At 42.5% G+C, this 26802-nt stretch overlaps 1 protein-coding gene across 5 annotated transcripts in view; it reads left to right on the forward strand.

Moving 5' to 3' along the window:
• GARRE1 (granule associated Rac and RHOG effector 1) overlaps positions 1-25752 on the forward strand; it is a 69082-nt gene extending 43330 nt beyond the window's left edge. For all 5 annotated transcript variants that reach the window (XM_016166053.2, XM_016166050.2, XM_016166051.2 and 2 more), the window contains 12 exons: positions 684-893; positions 3972-4112; positions 4312-4407; positions 4533-4694; positions 5608-5781; positions 7806-7903; positions 13797-13922; positions 15039-16072; positions 18987-19152; positions 20065-20202; positions 22579-22657; positions 23089-25752. In XM_016166053.2, coding sequence (XP_016021539.2) covers positions 684-893; positions 3972-4112; positions 4312-4407; positions 4533-4694; positions 5608-5781; positions 7806-7903; positions 13797-13922; positions 15039-16072; positions 18987-19152; positions 20065-20202; positions 22579-22657; positions 23089-23397 — 2733 coding nt within the window. In that variant the 3' untranslated portion in view covers positions 23398-25752. The remainder of the gene's footprint in view (positions 1-683; positions 894-3971; positions 4113-4311; positions 4408-4532; positions 4695-5607; positions 5782-7805; positions 7904-13796; positions 13923-15038; positions 16073-18986; positions 19153-20064; positions 20203-22578; positions 22658-23088) is intronic.
• The last annotated feature ends 1050 nt before the right edge of the window (positions 25753-26802 follow it).

Consider the following 26802-nt stretch of genomic DNA (forward strand, 5'->3'; position numbering starts at 1 on the left):
AAAAATAAATTCCTATTTTAATGGACTACCCTATCAACCAGCCAACTACTAATATGGATCAGGTGAGGGTTTCTGCCCTGTTGACAAAGGAATTGTCCATAGGTTTTGTCGACTCTTACTAGACTGGTCTGTCAGCTTGATTTCGTAAGACTAGAAATGGAACATACAGCGATGTTAATAACTACGTCAATAACAGTTACCAAAATAACCTGTATCTTTGGATTCCATTTCCAATGGAATATCTTCTTATAGTCAAATTGACCTTTCAAATTTTTAATGACATGGCTTTTACTCTGTCTCTGAATACTATATAGACATAATTAGAGTTGTGGGTTGCTCTGGTTTAGCCGGAGCTCAAAGACAGCCAGGGTTGATGTGAGCCAGAGCCCAGATGAGGGGAGTAGAGAGCAGGAGTGGGAGGTTAGGTGGGAAGTGGGAAGGCCCATTTAAACCTTGGGCCTTGCTGTTTGGTTGAAACATTTTGACTCGTAGGCATCAAGCACCTGGGTCCAAAGATGAGAACAAAGGCAGATCTTTTTAAAGCGCGTTGACTTTTTAACTTCATGTGACTTTAGGTGTCCAGTTAACTGTTACCTTCTACTCGAATTGATGTTTGAGAATTTATTGTACTAATGCAGTAGCAACCCACAACCAAAAAATGCCTGGTGTTCTTGTTTTCACAGGTATTGGGGCGATGTTTCTTGACCGTGGTGCAGGTCCATTTCCAGTTTTTGACCCAGGCATTACAGAAGGTCCAGCCTGTGGCTCACTCGTGCTTTGCTGAGGTGGTCGTGCCAGAAAAAAAGAACAGCAACAGTGGTGGCGGCTTATCTGGCATGAGCCACACACCCGAACTGGAGGAAGCTGTGCGATCCTGGCGGGGAGCTGCTGAGGTAGCCGTGACTCTGGGGGAGATTGCTGCCCTGCGTTCAAACATAAGAGCCTCCCGAGGGTCTTTGCCTGTTGGTTCTTAAAAGAGCCTTTTTATTTAGAAATGTGTGTTTTAAACTGTTATCAGTAGCTCGTTCATTCATTTAACAGTGAATGTCTTTGTGAATGCCAATTTTGTGCCAGGCACACACCAGGCACTGGGGTGACAGCCTGTATTCACAGCCTCCTCAGAGAAAGGACTTAGAAAAAATGGTTAAGGGGCTGTGATGGAGGTGTGCGAGAGCCCAGAGGAAGAGGCCTCCTTCCAACCACGACCAGTGCAGCAAAGCTTCTAGGAAGAGGGACCAGAGAGAAAAGGTTGGAGCCGAAGTCTGTAAAGATGGACTAGAGCTGGCTGTGGAGAATAAGTGGTCAGTCAGGCAGCAAGGGAGAGATGTGTTGGTGACAACACATTTCTTGTAGGCATTTTAATACTCTTTTAATTCCAAGGAAGGGAAAAGAGACTTTTACGTTGAGTCTTTAACTAGCACTTATTCTGTTTTACAGAGTACAAGATAATTTATAGTTAAGGAGTAGTATATTGAGTTACTATATAATGTCTAGTTTGAATGATTCCATAATTAAATTGGTGATGTTTCATTTTATGTTTTAGAAATCTCATTTAATCACATTTTTAAACATGATTTTTTACATTTTAACATTTTACATTCTTTAATTTGCTTATTTCAATTATATGTTCTTCCACTGCATTGTTCTTTCTTTTGAATTTCCTTTCAGTGTTTTTCCTGTTGGCCTCTTTGTTTTGGTCTCTCTCTCATGTTTAGGGCTTTCCTTAGCTATGTCAATGTTGATCAGAGCAGTCCTGAAATGCCAATCAAGGATTGACCTGTTGACTTGATTGCAGGGGGCTGGGCAGTGGGGTCCAGATCGCTGTCTTGTCCTCTTCCAATCCTCTCTGTCCTCCTGGCTGTTAGGCTTCAGCCTCCCAATCATGCAGCTCACATTCATACTGTTAGTACCTGGCTCACAGTCTCCTCTGGTCCACCTGTTGGCGTCATTCACTCTGAGAACCAGCCCATGTGAGGCCTCCTGGCAGTCCCCTGACCTCCTCACCTTGACCTTTTCCTTCACCCACTTCAGTCTGCTCAGGACTTTCTGCCCTCCTTACTTCACTTCAAGCCGGTGTCTTTACCTCACACTACACTAAGAGAATAGAATCCACTTCGCCGCAGCCCCTCATCTTTACATCACCAAAATGATACCCTCCCCACCATTCAGACTCTTCTCTTACTTTCCCTTCATTATAGTGGAGAAGGTGCCCTCTCCTCCTCTCCAGGGCCTGCCCTGTCCCCACTCTTCTCCATCCTTAGGGTTTCTGTGGTGGGACCCCGTGTTTTCTCCCCCTCCTCCTGAAGTGCTCCCACCAGCACACAAACATGCTTACAAACCCAAAAAGCCAACTTGCTCTGCCCTGTTTCCCTCCTCTTTTCATAGCCAACTTCTTGGAAAAATTGTCCACCTCAGCTTTGATTCATTCTAAAAAAGATTATTATGAAACATTTCAAGCATATAGGAAATGTCACACATACCCATCTGTCTTCCTTTGAGCTTTGTCAGATGAATCTTTTTGCCTCACTTGCTTCATGTCTTATTTTTCACAGGAAAATATTATTACAAATGTAGATGAATCCCTTTTGTATCTTTCCACTTATTCACACTTCCTTCCTCTCTAGAGACAATCTCTTTTGAATGTGGAGTCTGATTCCTTTGCATATTTTTATATTTTTTTTCTCTATATGCACATACCTATAAATAATGTAGTATTTTACACAACATGAAACTTTATATGAATCTCATCATTTAGCTCACTGAAATCTGGCCTTCACTCCTGCACAAGAACATGCCTTCTCTTGTCAAGGTCTCTGCTGTCTTCCATGTTGCTTAATCCAGGGAACCCTTTGACTCCATTCAGTAGCTCACAGCAACCTGAGCGCTTGGAAATCCTTTCTTGTGGTATTTCTGAACCAGGAGTTCTTAGTTACTGTCTTACCCCTTGGGCCATCTTCTCCATCTACTTTGCTAGCTTCTGCTCTTCAACATAAGTTATTCACGTGAGTTTCTCAAGGCTCAGTCATAGGTGCCTTTTTTTCTAGTGGGTCTTCATCTAGTCTTAGGACTTTAAAATCTGCCTGGGGGCCCTCAAATGTGTGTGACCAGTCCACTTCTGTGGGTTCACGTTAGTTTCTTCTTTTTTTTTTTACCCGTATTTAATCCCCCTCCACACTTCCACCTCCGACCTATGGATGTTGCCATTTCCCCTTAAGAACTAGATCTCTACTGCACCTGGTTCCTGGTGCCCCTGGCGCACTCAGGAAAGTGGGGGGGGGGGGGGGCGGGGGGGTAGGGCTAGTGCACTGGGAGCATGGTCCATGGCTCCACCTGGGGCGCCCACCCAGGACCTTCTGCTTGTAAAGCAGATATTCTAACCACTACACTAGGGAGCCACCCCCACGTTAGTTTCTTCTTGTTTTTCTGTCTTGCTCATGTAGTCTTCAAAAATATATTTAACGACCAAACAATAAGTATTTAATTTTCTGTGCAGATTGTAAGTGTTCTTTTTTTTTCCTTTAATGTTGCAATGTATTTTTTTTCCTGTCCTGTATTGGCATGGCTTTTTACTTGGTGTATCGGAACACCCAACAATATACATTTTTTTTTTTATTCTGGAAATTCCAAATACCAATATTCTAGGTTTTCTGTCTTTTTAAAGCAGAGAAATTTAAAATGCAAATATTTTATATTTATAAAAAATAACAGGTAGGGAAGTATTTTCTCCAGGGTTTCTTAAATAGGGTAGCACTATGTCAGGTTTGCTTTTTCTTTAAGATATTTGACTTAGTTTTTCAAAATTTCTGGCCACTCACTTCATAATACCGACAATTAAGTGTTTGGTTTATATCTAATGCTTAGATGATTTCTTGATTTCTTTCAGTTTTTTTTTTTTTTTTTTTTTTTTTTTTTTAATTTTGCTAGCATCTGTAGCATCTTCTTTTACCTACCAGTCACTATTTATTGTGCAGGCAACATCTAGACTGAGAGAAAGAGGTTGTGATGGCCGCCTGGCAGGAATCGAAGTTCAACAGCTCTTCTGTTCTCAAAGTGCAGCAATTCCTGAGCACCAGCTAAAAGAACTGAACATAAAAATCGACAGTGCTTTGCAAGTAAGTTTTTTAGAACAGACACATTTTTATCTGGGAGATAGGAACAAAGGAGGAAATTAAAGTTGTAATATTGAACCAATTGGAAAATAGTTGGCTTTAAGTGTTTTAAAACTATAGAAATTTTAAATTTCTATTTTCAATGGACTTTATCATTTTATAATGTATGTAAGCTTGATTCTTGAAAACAATTTCTTTGCAGGCATATAAAATAGCTCTGGAAAGCTTAGGCCACTGTGAATATGCAATGAAAGCTGGTTTCCACCTGAATCCAAAGGCGATTGAAGCCAGTTTGCAGGTACACTTTTCTTTCTGGGAGTTCTTTGGAGCTGTGACGTGACAGTGTCTCCATACCAAGTGAACCAAGTGTCCTGACAGATGAACTGTGTGTCACCTCTCCTCTCCCATCCAAACCTTTTCCAGGGCTGCTGCAGCGAGGCGGAAGCACAGCAGACAGGGCGGAGGCAGACCCCCCCACAGCCCATGCAGTGTGAGCTTCCCACTGTCCCTGTGCAGATCGGATCGCACTTCCTGAAGGGTGTCTCCTTCAACGAGTCAGCCGCTGACAATCTGAAACTTAAGACGGTAGCTTTCCATTGGGTTTCCAACAGCCTGGGTGTGAACTTGAAAATAGAGTTCTTAAAGAAAGCTGAGGGCTTTTTATAAAGAATACAGATTAAACAGCAAAAACTGAAGTGAAGGCAGGCAGCATTAACCTTTTCAGGAAACTGAGGTCCAACAGCAAACTATGGTGACTTAATTTTTAATGAGACATTTGCCAAGTTAATTTTATTCAAATGTTTAACATAAAGGGTTTTGAAAGAACACCGCTTTGAAAAATACTGTTTATGATTAACTTTTCAATGGACTTCATGAATTAAAGAGAAATCTTGTCATGATATGGCAATAATTATGACCATTTGTGGGATATCATGTGTACCAGGCATTGTGCCAAGTGCTTCATGTGCATTGTCTCCTTTAATGCTCACCCGTATGCACACCCTTTTCCCCATTGGAGAAACTGAGGAACTGAGGCCCAAGATCACACAGCTAGAAAATAATAGACTGGAATTTGAGCTTATGCAGTCTGTTTCCAGAGCCTGCATACCTGACCACTTGGTCATCCAAAATAAAGTTGAGGTTTTCATTGGTATTTACTTCTACCGGATGATTTTATCTCCTTATTTAGAAAAATTCAGGATTCAAAATTCCTCAGTTTGCGTTAGCAGATTGCTAAATAATGCTGTACTTTGTGCTAGTATAGAAATACCATGTGTGTATTAATGTATATGTATCCAGATCTCACCACTCACTTTACAGGGCTGAGAAAATCTCCAAGGGTGTTACTTAAGAAATTAAAATGTCATGACTTGGGGGTATTTAAACCACTTTTATTTTGAGAACTATTGTGTACTTATAAATGCATTTCACTCTACAAATTTTAGAACCTTTTATGGCCTCATCTTGAGTTGTGAACTCTCTTGTTATCAATCTGTAGCATACAATGTTACAGCTGATCAAGGAAGCAGGTTGCTATAATGGAATCACAGCAAGGGACGATTTTCCTGTGACCGATTTTCCTGTGACTGAAGTACTGAACCAGGTGTGCCCATCCACATGGCGAGGCGCCTGCAAGACTGCCGTGCAGCTGCTCTTCGGCCAGGCTGGACTGGTAAGCGAGCATGCATGATGGATGGGAAAGAGAGTAGTTTCAGGCATGTAAGGATGTGGTGTGGACATGTGTGAAAATAGTGAATAATTTTTAAAATTCTTCAGTGCTACAGAGTTTAGACCAGATAGAAAATGTAAAGGAAAGAACAACATGAAAATCTTTTTTTTCTTCTATTGTTTATTGATAATATGTATTGGCAGAGAAGCTAGTTGCAAAATGATGTTGCTGGCTTTCCTCATTTTTAGAAAACCATTACATCGATAATGACTTGCAAGCCCCCTGTCTGTTGCTCAGGCACACCGGAGGTCTTTCTGTTGCTCAGGCACGCTGGGCTTCCACCCATCTTAGGCGTTTGCACTTTTTGCTCCTTTCACCTGGGAATACGCCTCTCTGATCATCAGATATAACCTTTGAGACACCTCAACAGTATCCAGCTCTTTGTTTTTCTCCTTCTTAGCAATAAAATAGCAATATCAACTCAGAAATGACTTTGGTCTTATCACCTTTGAAAATAACTTTTGCTGAAGTTGGATGGGCTTAGGAGGCCAACATCTGAAATCACCATTTAACTTTTTGTTTGACACTGTTGACCCACATAACCTTAAGTATTTGATCCCACTTTCTAGAATTAAATGACTACTTTTTGAAAAGATAGAGCTTTTCAATCAGGCTAAAGGAAGCTAATTAAAAATTAAAAAATTAAAGAACTGTTTTTTAGTCTAATTTCTACTTTATTCTTGAGAGGAGTTGTTGGGAAGGTACTGTCCTTTGTTTCATATGGGTGAAGGCTCAGGTGTCCCAGCTCAGGGTGGTGCTGCCTTGCAGGGGCCAGATCAGGGCCTGTTTGCAGGGGCGAGTACATCCTTTAGGATCTCTTCCTTAGTATAGGAACTCTAAAGAGAGCCATAAACCAGAGACCTTTGTTGAAGTATAGAAGAGCCCACTGCCTCTAGGAGATTGATCCATACTTCCAAAGACCATTTTAGCTGAAACTAGGAGAACCACAGCAATAAGTTCTATAGAAAGGCACGTGCAAAATAAGGCAAAAGGACACAGTCTGTTTTGAGAAAACATGATAAGCCTAAAAGAATTTCCATGTTGTTCGAAGATCAGAATCTTCTTCCTAGTTCCCTGCCCCTTGCTCTGAGGGCACTTTTGTGTGTGACTGACAAAGAACCTTTAGATTATGGTTCTCAGGATGGGAGGAGAGAGGAAACACCTGCCTGGGCCAACAATGGCTATTACTTGGACAGGAAGTCTTTTCCAAAGGACGTTACAGACCAGCTGTGGGAACTCTGTTTACATCAGTGGAAATCAGCTCCATCGGAGGCTGAGTTTGGAATCACAATAAGCAACTCTGCATGGCTCTAACCCTTCTGATATGTTAGAGATTTGCTTTTAAAGTGTTTTATGATTATTTTCTTAAAATTATTTTAGTCATTTGAAAATCCACTCATCACTTTGTCAAACTCTTTAAATTACGTAAGATACTATATCATGCATGGTTATTAAAGACTCCCCTCCAAATAAGAGGAAATCATTGAAGGAAGGATGAATTCTTCATCTTTCCTGAAGTAGTTCTGTTTTTTGATGGGTGAAGATAAAATGATCTTTTAAAAAAGCTTCGTCCACTTCTTTCTTGTATTTTGTCATTGCAGATGTGTTGGTTTGATTTTTTAATGACATTTTTATTTCTCTCATGTACACAAAAATAATAAATACAAAGATAAAGGGAACAAAGTTATTCTAACATTTATAGTTTGGGAGAAGTACCACAACTGCTTGTAAAGTTCAGTACATCCTGTACTCAGAAGTTTGTTTCTGTTTATTAAGTATTACCGTATTCAGTCATCTTTATTACTTGCTGCTGTCTCCATGGGTCTCCTGACTGGCCTTTGCATAACTGCCTTGCTGGGGGGATGGTTCTTGCCAGAGTCACTTGGCACCGATAAGTTACATATTGGATTTGTTTGTGATCCATTTTTCTCTCTGAATGCTGATTGTTGTTTTTGTTTTTCTCTTAGGTGGTAGTTGACACGGCACAGATAGAAAATAAAGAAGCTTATGCCCCCCAGATCAGTTTAGAAGGCTCCCGAATCGTGGTTCAAGTCCCCTCCACATGGTACTGTGACTTTTATATTACACAAGCCTAAGTGTTTTAGAAGTTTTCACATCTTTGAAAAGATTGCCCCCCTGCTAACTGACAGAACATGTCTTCTGCTTGTGCGGGTTTATGAGCAATGATGGTGCCGTGTTCCATGGTTATCAGTCCATGATGAGGAAACCAAGGTACCTGAAAAATAGTCTTATTGACCAGTAATGTTATATACTCATGAATCATAATGATCAATATTATCTTTGTCACTCTGCCCACAGCTTTTAGACAGAGTATATCATTTTCTCTGAGTCCCATCCAGTATTTCTATAAAGCTGAGTCCAGAACATAGAATTCCGTCCCCTCCTTTACCTGTTGTATCAACAGCCCTGATAATCTTGAGTTTGTGTCATTAGACACCCAGTGTCATTACAAATCAGGGACAGACTCTGAACTATGTTTATTTTTAATTATTTAATTATATTTGTAAACTTATAATAAAGCACTCTTCTTAATTTATTAAAACAAAAGCCCCTATAAATCATTAAGAAAATGGGCAAGGTACATGAACAGGTCAATCAGGAAAGACATATGGTCAACAAATACATAAGGAAAATGTGTAACCTTACCTAATAAAAAAAGGCAAAATAAGAGAACAATATGATGCCATTTTGCCCATCATATTGTTAAATTGTTTTAGAATAACCATATTAGGTTTGGGCCATACTAGAAAAAAAACAAGCACAGAAGTTGTTGAATAAATAGCCTTTCTGGAGGGCAGTTTAGTCTGTCTGAAGCCTAAAATATGGGATATGATGTCAGCAGTTCCACCTGTAAGAATTTATCCTGGTGATGTCCGTACAGATTCAGTTATAAGGATCAGCATCATAGCTTTATCAGTAAACAGCAAAATTAAACTAATGTTGGAAGACTTGCTATTTAAATTGTAATCTGAATGAATATTTAACTATATGGAAACTATTTAAAGCATTTAGGTAGGAAGAGAGAGAGATAGTAAGAAACAATGGCACTATTGATGCCTGCATGAACTAACGTGGGAGCTGGGTAATGCATTCAAATTGTATTTAAACCATTTCTTCTTGAATTGTGAGGGTCCATTAGTACATTCTGCCAAAAGTTTAAGAACTGGTTGATATATCAAATAGAGGTTGGTAGTTCATTTCATGTTCCAAAACTTTCCATTTATGAGTTCCCTCTTGCACCAAAATTTTTAATTTGATTATTCAGATGGTATACTGTTTCCCTAAATGAATGGTAATTTATATACATTTCTCATTCCTATCAAACAATAAATAAAAAGCTCTCTTTTCTATAAGATTTTTATGTTCCTGAATTTTTAATTTGTTTTCCAGTTCAAGTTCTTATTGAAAAATATTCAATTTAATCAGGATTCTCATTTTGAAGAAAACAGTTTGAACTTTTAGATAATAGGGTAATTATAAACAACTAATACTGAAATGGTTAACACTTGAGTTTACTTTTCTTTTTTTCGTTTTGATAATTTTTTAATTTTTCAGTTACAGCTAGCATACAATATTGTATTAGTTTCAGGTGTACAACATAGCGATTAGATATTTATATAACTTACAAAGATTACCCTGATAAATCTAGTCATTACAGTATTATTGACTATATTCTCTATGCTATATTTTACATCCTCATGATTATTTTGTAAGTATCAATTTGTACTTCTTAATCCTTTCCCCTTTTTTACTGTCCCCTCACCCCACTCCCATCTGTCAAACCATCAAAAAGTTCTCTGCATTTGTGAGTTTGTTTGTTTTGTTTTGTTTTGCTGTTTAGATTCCACATGTAAGTGAAATTATATGGCATTTGTCTTTCTTTATCTGCACAGCACCGTACCCTCTCGCTTCATCCATGTTGTTGCAGATAGCAAGATTTCATTCTTTTTTTCATGACTGAGTAATAGTCCGTTGTATATACGTACTACCCCCGTTTTATTCATTCATCCATTGATGGACACCCAGGTTGCCTCTTGTATCTTGACTGCTGTAAATAATGCTGTAACGAACATAGATTCACATGGCTCTTTGAAAAGTAGTATTTGGGGGTTTTGGGGGGGGGGGGCGCAAATATTCAGAAGTCGGGTTACTGGATCCTTCTTTGTCTCTTGTTATAGCCTTTGTTTTAAAGTCTATTTTGTCTGGTATTAGTATTGCTACCCCAGCTTTTTTTGTTTATTTCCATTTTGATGAAGTATCTTTTCCATCCATTTACTTGTAGTATGTGTGTGTCTTTAAATCTGAAGCAAGTCTCTTGTAGGCAGCATATATAAGTGTCATGTTTTCCTATCCATTCGGCTAACTTACATATTTTGATTGGAGATTTAGTCCATTTCTATTTAAAGTAATTATTGATAGATATGTAGTTTTTGCCATTTTATTATTCATATATTTTATCTTTTTTTCTTTTTTCTTCTTAAAGAAGTCCCTCTAACATTTCTTGTAATCCTGGTTTGGTGGTGATGAACTCCTTTATCTTTTCACTTTAGTTTACTTTCAAAACTGTATGACTGATTTTCTTTGTAATTCATTGCACCTCCATGAAAGACCTTGAGTCCTTGAGAGACTCCCTCTACTGGTTGCTTTTGGTAAAAATACAAAGATTTTTTGTTTCTTTCAAATTGTTAAATATGTGCTTTTTGAGACAAACTCAAATGGAAGTGATAGGTTTGCTCCACCTTCAGGGAGATGAAATTATTAGCAGGACCAGTAAAGAATTTATTATTTCCTTTGCTTTTAGTAAAATGAAGTGTCTAGCTGACAGATGTTTTTTTCCCAAATGAAGTAAACTTTACTTGATTTTTAAAACTATCATATTCAAGCTATCCATTTTGTCTTTCAGCAAATACTAAATACCTTCTGTGTGAGACACTGTCGGGGCTCTGGGAATTTAATCATAAACAACACAGACAGGGTCCCTGCCTTTAACTGAACTGACTTTATAATGGGGAAGAAAGAGCTAATACGCAGAAGAGTTAAGTTCAAACACTGGCAAGTGTGTAAAGGGAATAAGAGTAGAATGATGTCACATGATAGAGATGGGGTAGAAATGGGTAGGGGAGGCTATTTTGGATGAGGAGGTCAGTCACAAAGGGCCTTCTTGAGGATGTGACATTTAAGAGGAGCTGGCCATGCAGAGAGTGGATGGGGAAAGCATTCCAGGCAGAAGGAACAGCAAAGGCCTGAGAAGTGAACCAGCATGGCTGGAGATATGGTAGATGATGATGCAGGAGGCATGGGAGGTCATGGAAGACAGGACTTAAAGAGTCCCTAAGGGACTTGGATTTTTACCTAAGAAGAGGTAGAGGGTTTTAAGTAAGTCTGAGTGATTTGTTAAAAGAATGGGTTTAGGCTCTTAAGGGGATTTTATTGATCAGCTCTCAAGACTGATGAATAAAATAAAAGTGCCAATTTGTTGATTTTCAGAAAGAGAAATTATTATCACCAGGAACTATAGTGCTTCTTTCTGCATGACCAGCAAATGCTCTCCTCATGGGCAAACATGTGACCAGCCAAATCACAAGCAGAAGTTGGCTTGGGACCGCAGAGCAGGTGTGTCCTGATAATCAGTGACTCTAGGCTGAGAGAATCACGTGTGTGAACCTTGGCCAGCTCCAGTGGCCAGGATTCTCTCCCAGGAGTCCAGGGGCTAGTTGGGCACCGTCAGAGCTTACCTCGTTGCCTTTTCCAGTGTTCCTGAGGTTGGCCAGCTTATACCTTCATAGATTTATTTCTTCTCAAGCCAAAGTCATATTAGGGACTGCTGCCGTCTTCCTAGGGTGGCCTTACAAGTGTTGATCTCACCATTTCACTCCCTGAGTTCCCAAAGACAGACAAACAATGTCTTTCTAGTCCTCCCTCTCAGAAGAGGCCTCTTGGTGGAGGTGCCCTGAGTGGACAGTGGGGACATGAATGGTGGGAAGCAGCTCTCAAGGGAGAGCAGTCCAGAAGAAGACAGCAACAAGAACAAAGGTCCTGAGATGTAGGCAAACCTGGCATATTCAAAGACTGAGAGAGGCCTTATAGCTGGGACAAGGTGAATGGAGATGATAGTGTAGAGAGGTATGAGGAGAGAGGCAGGAGGGGTCAGCTTAAAAAGAGCCTTGAGGGTGAAAGGTTTAGATTTTATTTCAGTCACGATGGGATGTCACTGGAGGGTTTTTAAACAGGAGCAATGCGTTCTGATTTGTGTTGTAGGAGGCTCACTCTGGCTGCAGTTTGGAGGGTGGGCCTTGGAGAGACCAGAGAAGAGAAAAGGATGCCAGTTGGGAGGTTAGATGGTGGTGGTTTCTTGGAGTAAAGAGATAGTGAGAAGTGCTTGGATGCAGACTATGTTTTGGAAGAAGAGCGGTCAGGATTTGTTAATAGATTGATGTAGAACATGAGGGAGCTAGAGGTGGCTTGTAGGTTTGGGGTAGACAGCCGTGTTGTTTACTTATTGAGAGAGTCTAGGAATCAGAGCAAACTTTGGTGGGGAGGAGAGGAATCCAGAGTTATGTCAACCTACCAAGCTACTTTTGAGCTTCCTGTTAGGTGTGCAAGCAGAGATGTCAAGTGTGCAGTTTGGTGTATGAGAGTGGATTTGAGGAGGGAGCGCGAGGCTGGTGAAGGAAATTTGAGAGTCTTCAGTGTCAGGATGGTCTGTCAAGCCACAGGACCGGATGAGAGAGGAGCAGGAAGAGTCAGTAGAGGAGACCAAGAAGGTGCTGCCAGCTGCATAGGAGGAAAATGGAGCAAGTATGAAGTCACTGAAGCTGCAAAAGACAGTGATAGAGGACAATGTCGCTGAGAGATTTACTGAGATAAAGATAGGTAACTAACTGACCCTTGACTTTGGCAAGATTGAACCTGTCTGATAAAAGCTATTTTAGTGGAGTTACAGGGACGAAAGCCTGGTCAGAGTGGGGTGAGAGGAGAGTAGGAGGTAAGGAAGAGAGGGAAGACAGTGCGTTTTGCTAAAATGAGGAGCAAGAAATGGGGCAGTCTGGGGAAAATGTAGGGCTCAGAGAAGGTGGTTGGTAAGAGTGGTGTGTTTACCAAAGGGAATCTCATGGGTGGTTATGTGAGTGAGACCCTTGGGAAAGCAGCACAGGATGGAGGCCAGCCTGTGGTAAGAGCAGGGCCTGTCTTCCTCTGTGGCAGGCGGGGAAGGCAGGCCGTGTGGGCAGGGACACAGGTGAAGTGGAGGAACTAGTGATGAGGGGAGATGAAGTAGATCTGATCTTATGTGTTTTCTCAATTGAGTGAGAGTTGAGATAGCAAAGAATGGGCAAAGTGGCAGAGATAGCAGAGCTTCGAGGAGAGGCAAGGAGGCGTGAAGCAGTCACCTTGGAAAAGGAAAAAATTAATGTATTAGAAGACCATGTTTGTTCCTTACCTGAAATTTGTGGTGAGTCCAGGTGGCAGACTGAGAGTTTTTTTCTTTCATTGATCCTCAGTTTCTTGGGTACAGGTGTGAAGGGCCATAGAGGAAGGGAGGGGCAGGTTCTGGAAAGAGTTTGCAGAGGAGTAGATATTGTGCCAGACCACGGAATCTTGGCAGCATAGAGAGGAGAGTCAGGGCTGGAGCTGGCGCCAGACAGCGAGAGGGCATTAGGGCCCCTAGAAGGCAGCCCCTCCACCAAACCTTTCTTTTTCTATCAGATCTAGATAGTTAGAAATCCATGGACACCCTGGACCCTATCGCTTCCTTTCCTCTTGCAGAGCAGCAAGTTCCAGTGTTAGCCATGCCATTCTCTAAATCTGCTTCTGAAAAATTACTAAATTTTTGTTTAGTGCAAAAGTAGATACAAATTGTAGCCTTTTGTATGAAGCCTGCTTGAAACACTTTTGTAGAGAAGTGCTGCCCAGACTAATGCAGCCTGGTTCATGTGTAGGTGCCTGAAAGAAGACCCTGCCACCATGTCCCTGCTGCAGAGAAGCCTGGACCCCGAGAAGACCCTGGGTCTGGTGGACGTGCTCTACACGGCTGTGCTGGACCTCACCCGCTGGAGGACAGGGAGGTGGGTGTCCCCACTAGTCACTTGAATCAATTTGTATTCAGGTCCACACCTAGGCACAGTGTAACCACATAGTTGCGTGTGTGCTCATGTCCCTGATAGTATGTAAGTTCTTAAGACAAGAAAGAGAACTTTTTGGTAACTTTTTATTTTGGAATAATTTCAGACTTACAGAAAAGTTGCAAGAATGTTGCAGCAGAGTGCTCTGTGCCCTTTACCCAGACTCAACCAATTTGTTAACATTTTTGCCTTCATTTGTTTTGCTATTTAAGATTAAGTCCATCAAGAGGATTTTAAGCCGAGTCATATTCTCCTTAAGAACTAAGAGCAATGTTTAGTAAATTTACTTATATCCTACACGAACTTTATATCAGAAAGTAGCTTGACAGTTGCAAGATTATCTCTTTGTGAATTATTAACCTTAGAACGGGTAGGAGCCTTAAACATCTAGCCATGCTTTCTCCCCTTAACTCGTGAGCACACAGAGGCCCAGAAGAGTGAGGTGACTTATCTCGGGTTGCACCACCCATTACCTGCCTCATCTCCCACCCAGTGCCCTTTCTTTCTCTAGGGCACTCTTTCAGTACTGAAAAATAGTGCTCAGAAAACTCCGTAGTGACAACCATCTGTTCTTAGCACTATCTGTAAATTACTCCCAAGGACAGCAGTGCTACCTATTGTCCCTGAGTTCTGCCACCCACCCCTCTTTGCTGTGTGGATTTGCATTGTCTCTATGCTGGATCTGCCAGGCTCTCAGTCCCTGTTCTCCAGGCACAAAGCAGACCTCTGCCAATTACATCCTCCTCTGTAGCCATGTTCTGCTTTCCTGTGCTGCAGTTGGAGGGTTTTGCTCAAACTCCTCAGGCCAGAATCCTGATGTAGTTTTCATAGCCCCATGCTAGACACTGTAGACTTTTTAAAATAATAAATATAAGTTGTGGTTGAATTATGTACACTTAAAATTCTTGGGTATTCATTTATTGATAAAATAACCTACTACTACCCTGAGAGGTATATTTTGCTCTTAAAGTCTTTCTTAAATACAAGGAGATCCATTTCATTGTCCAATTTGTATATTTGCCTTTTAAAAAAAAAAAAAATGCTTTTCTGTTTAAATAGGGAACAAGCTTTACCCTGCATACAGATCCAGCTTCAAAGGGAAATCTGTGATTTTGGGAATCAGGCTGACCTGCCTTCTGGAAATGGAAACAAATCTTCAGGTGGCCTGCAGAAGACATTCTCCAAACTGACATCCCGATTCACCAAGAAAGCGTCATGTACCAGTTCTAGTAGCAGCACAAATTATTCCATCCTAAATACCCCTTCGAAAAACATCTTCATAGCTGGCTGTTCAGAAGAGAAGGCGAAAGTGCCCAGTAATATTGATTCAAGGTTACAAAGCATTTTGAACATTGGTAATTTCCCTAGGACTACAGACCCTTCACAGTCAGCTCAGAATTCCAGTAATCAAATGGCCAATGGTTTTCTCATGGAGAGGCATGACAACTTTCTGCAAGCAGATGATAGCAAGGACGAGAAGGGTATGAACTTACCAACTGATCAGGAAATGCAGGAGGTGATAGATTTTCTCTCGGGCTTTAATATGGGCCAGTCACATCAGGGCTCCCCATTAGTGACAAGGCGTAATTCTGCTGCCACAGCCATGGTGACTGAGCAGAAGGCAGGAGCCCTGCAGCCACAGCAGCCGTCACTGCCAGTGCCCCCTCCACCGCGGCCACCCCAAGCTGGGGCGCACACACCTCTGACAGCCCAGCAGGGCCTGGCACATCAGCAGCAGTCTCCAAAGCAACAACAACCCCAGGTCCAATACTATCAACACCTGCTCCAGCCCATTGGACCACAGCAGCCCCTGCCCCAGCCTCGGGCTCCTGGGAAATGGGTGCATGGCTCATCCCAGCATCCAACACAACCCATGGGAGCGGGTCTGTCTCCTCTTGGCCAGTGGCCTGGCATATCTGATCTCAGTTCTGACTTGTACAGCTTGGGTCTGGTGAGCAGCTATATGGATAATGTGATGTCAGAGGTTTTGGGGCAGAAGCCACAGGGACCTAGAAATAACACCTGGCCAAACCGTGACCAAAGTGATGGAGTCTTTGGAATGTTGGGAGAAATTCTGCCTTTTGATCCTGCAGGTATGTGAGTCTTCCACTCCCCACCTCGGGTTTTAACATAAATGTGATCACTGAGAACATCATTGGGCCTGTCTGCTACAGCCTTACCTATGGGAGACAGTGACTTTAAAGACCCTTTCTCACTATCTGATGGCTAGTATGGAGCAGATCCAGCAAAGGTTGGAAGAAGTGAAAATGAGGTTGAGAAGGAAAGGGGAGCTGTTTTTCTCACTGTACAGAGGACAAGATTGAGGCAGTAAAAGAAGTCCCCAGGCTCAAAGTCCTATAGTTCAAGTCTGGGCCTCTCATTCATGGGAGCTAAAGTGGCTGCTTTTTTCCTGATTACATAACCTGTTCTATGGTTATATTTACCTAAATTTCAGGACCTATGAAGTTTAGGTAAATATAACCATAGAACAGGTTATGTAATCAGGAATACCTAAATTTCAGGACCCTCCTGCCTTCACAGAATACAGCTTGCCCAGCTTAGACAGTAAGATACCACCAGAGTTATCTTAAGAAATTAGAAAGAGAGCTTAGAAACAAAACAAAATTAAACTAGGAGGAGGAATGATTTAAGGATAAAAGCCAAAACTAAGTAAATTTAATAGAAAAATATAGTAGAAATTGTAAATAAAACTAAAAGAAGAGTCTTTGGAGGACCAATAAAATAACCCAATTTATTGTAAGCTTAAGAGAGAGCAAAGAGAAACAAATAGGAAGGAGACATAACTACTACAGATATAGGAGAGACTAAAAGGATTATACAAAAAGCAAACTATAGTGCATCTCACCTGAGTATGGACAGATGCAAGGAAATCCAGCAGCGTATCAAAAGAGTAATATATATTACCCAAGCTGGTTTAGTTTAGAGGTGTAAGGTGGTTCCTTATAAGGAGTTCTGCTGCTGTACAGTAATTCATCACATCAACCAATTAAATGAGAAAAACTTGTACAGCAATAGACACTGTGACATTTGATAAAAGACACCAGCAATTCTTAAATATATAAACCCCTTAAATAAAACATGAATAGAAGGAAATTTCTTGAGTATAAAATAAACTATCTACCAAAAAGCCAGTAGCAAGTAGCAGCTGATACACAGAATCATTCCAGTTAAAATCTAGACCCAGACTGGTGGCAGCTGGCAGCCGAGGGCATATAACTTTGTCTTGAACTTTCTAGCAAATACAGCAAGACAAAAACAAGGGAAATAAGAGAGATAAGCTTTAGAAAAGGATAGATTAGAAAGCATATCTCTTTACTGGCGATAGAATTGGGAAAAAAAACAAGACCTCAATAAAAAGCTTCTAGAATTAGTGAATCTGGTAAGGTGGGTAGATGCAAGATAAATCTAGAGAGATTAATTTAGCAAAAGACATGCAGAAGTAGGAAATGTATTTCATTCATAAGGGGAGTACTGTGAAATTATAAATAAATACAGCAAATACTTATGTAAATTAGCACTAACAGAGGAGATTCCCTGATAACCCAGCATTAACTATTAAAGGAAATATATGTTTTCTTATATCTTTTAAAAATTCCTCAAAGTGCTGCTTATGCTTTCTTTTTCTTGCTTTCCTTGGTTGGGTGTATTTGGGGAACCTTATACCCTGGGGTGTAAGAAAGGCAAACCTGTATGGGTCTACCTATACTATTGAGGAGCATGTCCACCTGGCACAACTGGGGTGGGCATGGCACATTTTCTCAGTTGTTGATAAACAGTCTGTACATTTTCTGACAGTTATGTAATTAAGCCAGAGTGTAAACTGTGCTTGGCAGAACTTTATCACTGTTGAGACCTATTGAGGCCCATACAGTCTTCGTCCTTAGCTTGCAAATCCTACCAGCTTTTTCTCCGACTGTTCCTTTCTGACCTTCAAGTCCTTCATGTAGCTTCCTGTAGACCACACCCCAAGGGCAGAAAATCCACGTAGCCATTTTTGCAAATTAAGGAAGGGCACTCCACTGGACAGGTGAATTACAAAAGGCACCCTCTCAGGCAGGGCCAGTTAAAACAGAGCGCCCCCTCTGGGCACACACAGCCCTTAGGGGTGTGGCTTGACTGACTGAAACTGGGCCTTGATTCCAATCCCGTTCTCCTCTGGTGCGGGCATCTTCCTTTAGTGCACAAGTGGCATAGTTTCATGCAGTAGTCCTGTGGCAGCGCCCTGAGAACAAGCTAACAATGGGGCTGTGCTTTAGTATCTTTCCCAGTTTGAAGCTAAAACTACACACTGCTGAGTCATATTCAGTTTGTGACCCATAGCTACTTTTTGTTTGACTCTTCCTCTAAATGCCTTCCGCGCTATATTTTCTCCCATTTTTATTGCCCTGAGCATCATTATCTCTGTCCAGAACATTTCCAGCTACCTCTTAATACATTCTGAAATTTCATGTTATTCAGTACCACTCTTATTGTCTTCAGGCCAAATGAGCAGGTCTGCCATCTGATATCCAGGAAGATATTGGATCAGAATTGGCTCAAGTGGGAATGGTGTATATTCTCTGTCTGGCTGACCCTGATGCTTTGATAACTTATAGACTATCAGTTGGCTGAAGTCATCATCTTATTTTTTAAGTTGTTAAGTACAAAACATCAGACATTGGAAAATTTAAAGTAACTAGTTTTTGTCTTTAATTAATTTAGTCATGGATAAAGCAAACCTTTTATATTCTCTTTTCTGTCTTCTGTTCACATTCACCCTGCGTCTTTCCTGGGTATAACCCTTCCTGACAGTCCCTGTGCACACGCCATACCTGAACTCAGTCCTGTGTGCTGAAAGCCGCATCTCATCACTGCAGGCTACTAGGCAAGTCCTGCAGCTCCTCATTACTTTTCATGGCGTGCGTGACCAGAATACCCTTAGAAGGTAGCAAAGGAAACAAGAGGCCAGTTTGGCTCCAAACCCTGTTTGTCCCTTTGTCTTAACAGTAGGTTCAGACCCCGAGTTTGCACGCTATGTGGCAGGAGTGAGCCAGGCAATGCAGCAGAAGCGGCAGGTTCAACATGGTCGCCGCCTAGGCAACCCCCGAGGACACTGGCCACCCATGGATGATGCCCATCGGACCTGGCCTTTCCCAGAGTTCTTCACAGAAGGGTGAGTGCTAGGTATGGCAGGGAAGCTGAGTTTGGGATCTGGGTGTGCCCCATGGGGCCTTTGTGCATTCTTATCAAGCAGTTCAATTTCAGGCCCACATGTGAGAGTGACATGGTCAGATCTTCAAGGAGTCAGAGTTTTGTGATTAACTGTAGGATGCCAGGTGGCATGATGTGTCCCTGTGAACACACCACTGATATAAATTGATTTTCAAGACAGACTTTTCTGCCCTAGACGAGTATCTTATTTGATAGTGTTTGTGAAGTAACTGCATGTTTAACACAGCCTTTATGCTGAAATAAGCATGTCTGTAAAACCAATGCAATTTATGGAATGTGATCCTTGTAGCCTACAAAAAGCAAAGGTATATGGTTCATATTCCAATGTACAGTGAAAACTGGATTTTTATCATAGGAACAACTAGGGATTGATTTTTATCAAATCTCTTATTGCTACCTGGTTAATAAATCTGGACAGCTAAAGATCATCTCAAATTTTTGTTTGCTCTAAAATCAATTTCATATATAATCACAGGCTTCCGAGAGGAATAAAGGGCAATACATATAGATTATATTGACCCTTAAACAACTCAAGGGTTAGAGGCACCAACCCACAATGCAGTCGAAAATCCACACACAACTTAAGTTGGCCCTCCTCATACTTGGATTCCCAACTGTGGATCAAAAATACAGTTGACCCTTGAACAGCGCATTTTTGAACTGCACAGGTCCACTTGTATGCAGACCTGCATATAAGAGATAAGAGACCACTATTTGGTTGTACGATGAGTGCAGGGTAAAAAGATTGTTCTTTTAAAGCTTGGGTGTGGGGTAGGAGCTGGCCTCGGCTGTCTAGCCACTGTCCAGGCTGGCTACAGGAGGCCCAGGACCAGCTTTTCTCTTTGTCTTTCAGGGATGGCCTGCACAGTGGCTGGTCAGGGACTCAGGGAGACTCGGCCAGCTCAAGTGACGAGACGTCCTCTGCCAACGGAGACAGCTTGTTCTCCATGTTTTCAGGGCCTGACATCGTTGCTGCTGTCAAGCAGAGAAGGTATGAAGCGATTTCTGAATCAGCACAGAGGGGCACATGAATGTGATCCACAGCTTATTCCCTTGAAAAGCTCAGGAGCCTCATCGTTTCTAGTTGGCCTTGTGTGAGAAAGGCAGAGGGCTTCTTCTGGTATTGTCTTGCTGGGGACCCTGTGGTACCTCCATACAGGCTTGTAGCCCAGTTGACTTAACATTGGGTTGAGTTTTTGCTGGCAGAGGAGTCTCAAGCCAGTAGTAGCCAAAAATACCAGTATGACAGGCAAGGGAGGAGTCTGAGACAGGGTCTGCTGATGTTGGATGCAGGAGGCAGCCTTTTCTGTGTGGGGAGCAGGACCAGGACAGCCAAGTCCTAATCAGGACTCACCGACAGGCTTTGCAGCTCCAAACATGAGCTTGGCCCAGACTGACCCTCAGTTTCTTTGTCAAAGGTGGAACTGGATAAAATGACCTCTGAATGGTATTTCAAAGTTGAAAAACATAGTAATATAGTATATTCAGATCTAGGAGGTTTTCAAAAGTAGTCACAAAAATTAAAATGGGTCCTGAAATATGAGAAGAATTTGTTTAGAAAGTAGAGAGACTATTGTGGGTGTGAGGCAGCAGAGGCCCAGAGGTGGCAGTCTAAAGGATGTGGGCAGGAAACAGGGAGCATGCAAGGATGCCTGGGCATCAGAAGTCATGCCGTGGAGTGGAAAGGGAGGCCAGGTTACACGGCTCCTATGCGACAGGGTCAGGCTTCATTGGATGAGCAGTGGGGAGTGGGTAGACGCAGATGGAATGGTACCTGAGTCAGGATGCACAGAGTAGTAACAGTATGATAACAGTGACTGCTAATACAATCTAGGGCGCTTTCCATGTGCCAGGCCCTGGGCTAAATATTCACATGCATTTTCTCACTTAATTCTTACCACTACTATATTTATTTGCTAAGGCTGCGTAACAAAGTACCACAGACTGGAGGTGCTTAAACAACAAAAATGTTATTTCCTCACAGTTCTGGAGGCTCTGAGGTCAAGGTGTCAGCAGGGTTGGTTTCCTCTGAGGCCTCTCTCCTTTGCTTGCAGATGGCCATCTTCTCCCTGTATTTTTACATGGTGTTCCCTCTGTGTGCATTAGTGTCCTAATCTTCTCTTCTTATAAGGACACCAATCATATTGGATTAGGGTCCACCCTAATGACTTTATTCTAACTTAGTTACTTGTCTGAACACCTTATCTCTAAATACAGTCACAGCCCTGAGGTACTGGGAGTTAAGACTTCAACATATGAATGTGGGGTCAACATAGAATGTGAGGTGGGGGAGTGTGACACAAATTAGCCTATAGCAACCACCTTATTATGTAAGTACTATTTTACCCCCAATTCATGAGTGAGGAAACTGAGGCTCAGAGAAGTTAAATTCATTCATTCATTCATTGGTACCTATCATGTACCAGGCAGTGGTGATATAGCAATAAACAAAATAGAGTCCTCGTCTTTGTGGAACTTATATTCTATTGAGGGAAGGCAGATACACACACACACACACACACACACACACACACACACACATTTATATGTCACATCGAATTAGATATTAGATGCTGGGAAGAAAACTAAAGTGTGTTACGAGGGGAGAGAGCATGCAGGAGACAGGTGGGTTTTCTGTTTTCAGAATGAGATTCAGGGAGGCCTCTGATGACCAGAAAGCTGAACAAAATGAGGGAGCAACTGGTGAGAAATTGACAGTAGGGTATGTGTCAGAGAGAAGAATCAAGAATGATTAGCAAGTGGGTACCATGAACCAAGACAGGGAGGACTGCAGGAGTGGCAGTATGGAGGCACGGGTGGAGTTAAGACTTCCATTTGAGACATGGGAAATTACAGAGGCTGATTAGACACCTAAGAAGTTACCTGAGCACCACCTGTGCAGAGACTGCTGCCTGCATGCAGGAGCGCTGGTAACTGATTTACCTGGCTCTGAGCTGGCTACATCCTGCCTTTTACATTCCACATTATATCAGAAATTTTTTCATGTCAGTAGCAAAATAATAGCTTTTTGTTTTTTTAGTTACATATCCTCAGTGCATGGTAAATAAATTAGTCTGTAGCTGCTGATAAAATAAACAAAAGGCCAGAGCTGGTGGACTCAGAGAGCAGCTGAAACAGCCAGGGCTGTCCTCATGCCTTCCCCGCTACCCACCCCAGCCCTGCGATGACCTGGGGAGTGCACCATTCAGTGGCGACCCACCTTGTGCCCCTGCACACAGTGGACCGTGCTCCACCCTTCACCCTCCCCTAGAACCAGTGCTCAGAGACACCCGAGTGAAGTGGCTAGGGTGCCCCCTGGAGGTAAGCTGGGCAGGCGACCGCTGCACTGAGCTCTTGGTTCTTTCAGGAAACATAGCAGTGGAGAGCAGGAGACCAGCACGCTGCCCTCACCGCCTCTTCTTACCACAGTGGAGGATGTGAATCAGGTATGGTGGGCTCTGCTCTGGCCATAGAGGCTGGCTCTGTGGGGTACAGACCATGAGTGAGGTTCCAAAGCCTAAGTTTTAAGAGGACCTCAAAGAAATGAGGGCTTCCTTGAGGTGAACAACATTTTTCCCTCACGATTTTGTCTAAATGATTAGCCATCTCAGCTGACTCAGAGCCATATGTAGAGGAACGTCTGTCTCTGCTGTCCAATATGATAGCCACTAGCTAGCCACATGCGGGTACTGTATTGAACAATGCAGACGTAGAACATTTCTGTCATGGCAAGTGCTACCAGATGGTGCTATTCCAGGGCTGTGGAGAGGGGTGGGGCTCTCGCCCTGTCTCCTAGGTGAGAATAGGGCCAGGGATCTGGAGAGGTGGGGAAAGATGATAAATTGCCAAGAACCAAGAACCTTCTTTTGTCTCTCAGGATAACAAAACCAAAACGTGGCCACCCAAAGCACCCTGGCAGCACCCTTCCCCGCTGCCGAGCACACTGCCCAGCCCAAGTGCACCACTCTATGCAGTCGCCAGCCCTGGCAGCCAGTGGAACGACACCATGCAGATGCTGCAGTCCCCAGTGTGGGCTGCGACCAGCGAGTGCAGCGCCGCCTCCTTCACTTACGTGCAGACCCCTCCGCAGCCTCCGCCCCCACCAGCGCACAAGGCAGCATCCAAGGGCTTCAAGGCCTTCCCCGGGAAGGCTGAGCGCAGGCCAGCCTACTTGCCCCAGTACTGACCCAGGCCAGCCCACCTGCCCTGCCCAAAGCTGTTGGAGCCAGTGTCCCCACCCCAGGGCTGACTAGCTGGTACCAGCCCCCTGGAGGACCAGTGTACCCCTGTCCCAGGCAGGGATCCTTGGGGATGGGGGTCGTTGGCAGCTCTAAGCCTTTAAGGCCTGGCTTCTCAAACTTTGGAGGCATCAGACCCTGGAGGGCCAGCTGAAGACAGAGGTCTCTGACCCTTCTCAGAGACATGCTGGGGATCATTGAGCTTAATAAGCACTTCTGGTGATTCTTATGCAGGTGGGCCACAGGCCACACTTTGAGAAACACAGCTCTCAAGTTTGTCTCTCAAGTTTGTAGTCCCACTGTTTGTGCTGGGAAGACATCAGGCCTGAAGGCTGAGAGCAAAACTGACCATTCTTCTGCAACCTTCCCCTTCCCGCCTTTAACACTTTGAGTGATGACCACACCAATCACTGTTATTTTATAGCTATTTTTCATATAGATTTTTAGTTAAAACATCTCTTACCTAAAAATGCATTGAATATTTTAAGATAACAAATTTAGTGGCTGGAGGTTTGTTCAACACTATTTTTATTTAAGCTTATATAAGATGGACAACTTATAGAATATTTGTGATCGGAAGCAATCACCTGGGTTTTCTGTGGGTGGGCAGCCCCCCATCACCCCAGCAGAACCCAGGGAGTGCAACCTTTACCAGATTTATAAAAGCAGGATCATAAAACTGATGTTGGAGGCATATTCCTGATGGTGCATGGAGATGAGCCAGCCGGCTGCTGTCTGTGAGCAGGATAAAGCTATGCCTGCTGCCCTCAGATCCTGCCACACATGGCCAGAGGCTTCAACACAGTCTCAAAACAGGGTGTGGTTAAGGGGCTGCACAGAGACACCTGCACTTGAAATTGCAGTAACATTTATGAGCTGGCTCAAGACAAACCAATTAAGATGTAGATAGACATTAAAGTATTTTCTTTAAAAAAAAACAAAACCACCTCATTTTCAGTTAACATGTGCCATTAAATAGATAACATCCTGTGGACTTAGGGATATTTTCCAGCCAGAATGGATCCAGAAGTGGTGAATGGTGCTTAAATTGAGAAATAATAATAAATATATCTATATAGAATAGACATATCCCACTGTATATTAATTGAGGTTACAGAAGTTCTTTATATAAAACTTATTTAAATTTTTCATATTTCATCTTTGAAAAAGTCTAATTGAGAAAAATCCATAATATTTTCTGGTATGAAAGTTTGACAGTATTAATATTTTTTTTATATTTTCTTAAATCATTAAACCATTTTAATATATGTTAACTACTAATAAATGGTTTATTCTTTCTAACTCCATATAAGCTTTTCCAGCAAAGATTGTAATAACACATTTATGTTCTCATTTTTCTATGGATATAAGTAAATTTATATTTAAAAATACCAAAAAGAAAGTATATATATGTATGTATACACACTAATTATAGAGGACCCCTAGGGTGTCTGAGCCCAGCCATCTGAATTTTCAGTACTGTGTCGCCAGGCTGTCTCCAGGCCTTGGGTGTTGTCTTGTGCTGTGTGGGGATGCCATTGCTGCCTGTACTTACGATCCTTTCACCATGGGTTCTGAACATTCACCTCACCATGTTTACAGAGAACCGTTTTGTATATAGACTTTTTCAGGCACGTGCTCTGCACCAACCCTGCGTGGCTCTTGTCTGTGTTAGCTGTCACAGTGTGTGCACTAATCTCTGTTAAAGTTGTTTGTGGCTGTTTGACTTGTAAGATAGTGTTCTGTTTCCTTTAGTAACGTGTTCACAGTACTCCGTATTTCCAGTTCTATTATATTGAAGTACTCTTGTTTTAATAGTGCCTCCCCAAGACCTCACTCTGGTCAGAGGTCAGTCCTTGATGCCCCAGTGCAGTTGACATTGACATCACTAATTGTCCCTTTCCAGTCTGTTTTTCTTAAGACATTTTGTAATTGCATCTCCATGGGCTGTGAGACTGTGTGAAGCTGTTTGTGTGTGGTCTCCTGGTAGGTGCTGTGTTCTCAGTACCACCTTGCTCTGAACACTGGTAATTCCAGGTGCTGCGCTTGGCAGAGGAGTTCGCCAAAGCGCATATGTGTGCGTGTGTGAGTATCGTGTGTGTCCTTTGTGTGGCCCGGGCGTGGCTGCCTTGCTCAGGCATCAGCAGGACATGTGTGAATAGTTACAGTGCTTCCAAACTGGAACTCTACATTTTGTATCTTACTTTTAAAGCTCCTATAAGTAAAATAACTATTGGCTTTATTAAAAAATATACATTTAATTATATTTTGTATCTGTTTAAAATGAACTACAACAGACACTGTGTCAGAAGCCCTGCCTGACTCATTACTTTGAAAAGCTGCGCCTGGGTTGGTTTCTCTGATTCCGAGACCCTGAAGGGGGAAAGACTAAGGAGTATAAAATAAACTGGGGTGGGTGGGCAGGAAGCAAAACAACCTACGACACCTCTCCTGTCGGGCTTTCCTAAAGCCAAAACTGGGACAGGCCTCTGTGAGCAGAGTCCCTACTGTGGTGAAGGAGACCACCTGGGAGGATGCAGGCTTTCTCCTTGGGTTGTGGTCTGCCAGCACCCCCATCCCACCAAGTGTGGGTGCTATCAGCTGCCCAGGCAGCCTTTCCAAGAAGGAGACCAAGGGATGAGATCTCCCACCACTCTGCCAGGGACCCAATATGTGGGAGACACCATACCTCAGAGGGACAAGAAACTGTCCTGCTAAGCAGAAGGAAAGATTATACAATAGGAACCACAAAGAGACGGTAAGTTACAAAGGAATTTCAACTCATTTTCATTTACAGCAAGATAGCACTTGATGGAAACTTTTTCATGAACTTAGTAAAACAGTATGTGAACGTTAATATATAACCTACTAATATAAGTACCACTCAGGCTTCTTTCTGCTGAGATGCCCTGAAGCTGAGCATGGGGACCAGGTCTCAAGCCTAAGTGTACCTCAAAACAAGGTCGCTTAGTATTAGCCATGTTCTACAAGTGTTAAGGAATACACTGGAAATTCATATGTAAAAGCTAGCTGGAAAAGCATCCAAGCATGTTCCTATTTAACATGAATAATGGTGCTGTTCACTGACCTGATTCACAGCAGTGGTGGTGATAGGAGTCCTGTCCCTCAGCTTAAGTGCTGGATGGGTGGGGATGAAAGACGAACAGATGTTACACTTGAGCCCCAAGAGGGTCCTTGGAGGCCTCAGCCCAGCTGAGAAATAGAGGAAGACACAGGCAGGTGAGCATCTTTGTGAAGCTGGTGATTACTACACACTTTGGGGATCCTGGGAGAGAGGGACATCCAACTCTAGAAATGTAGCTGAAATGCCACATGCCAAACATGATGCTGGG

The sequence above is a fragment of the Rousettus aegyptiacus genome, unplaced genomic scaffold, assembly GCF_014176215.1.
Source record: "Rousettus aegyptiacus isolate mRouAeg1 unplaced genomic scaffold, mRouAeg1.p scaffold_m13_p_14, whole genome shotgun sequence".
Lineage (NCBI taxonomy): Eukaryota > Metazoa > Chordata > Mammalia > Chiroptera > Pteropodidae > Rousettus > Rousettus aegyptiacus.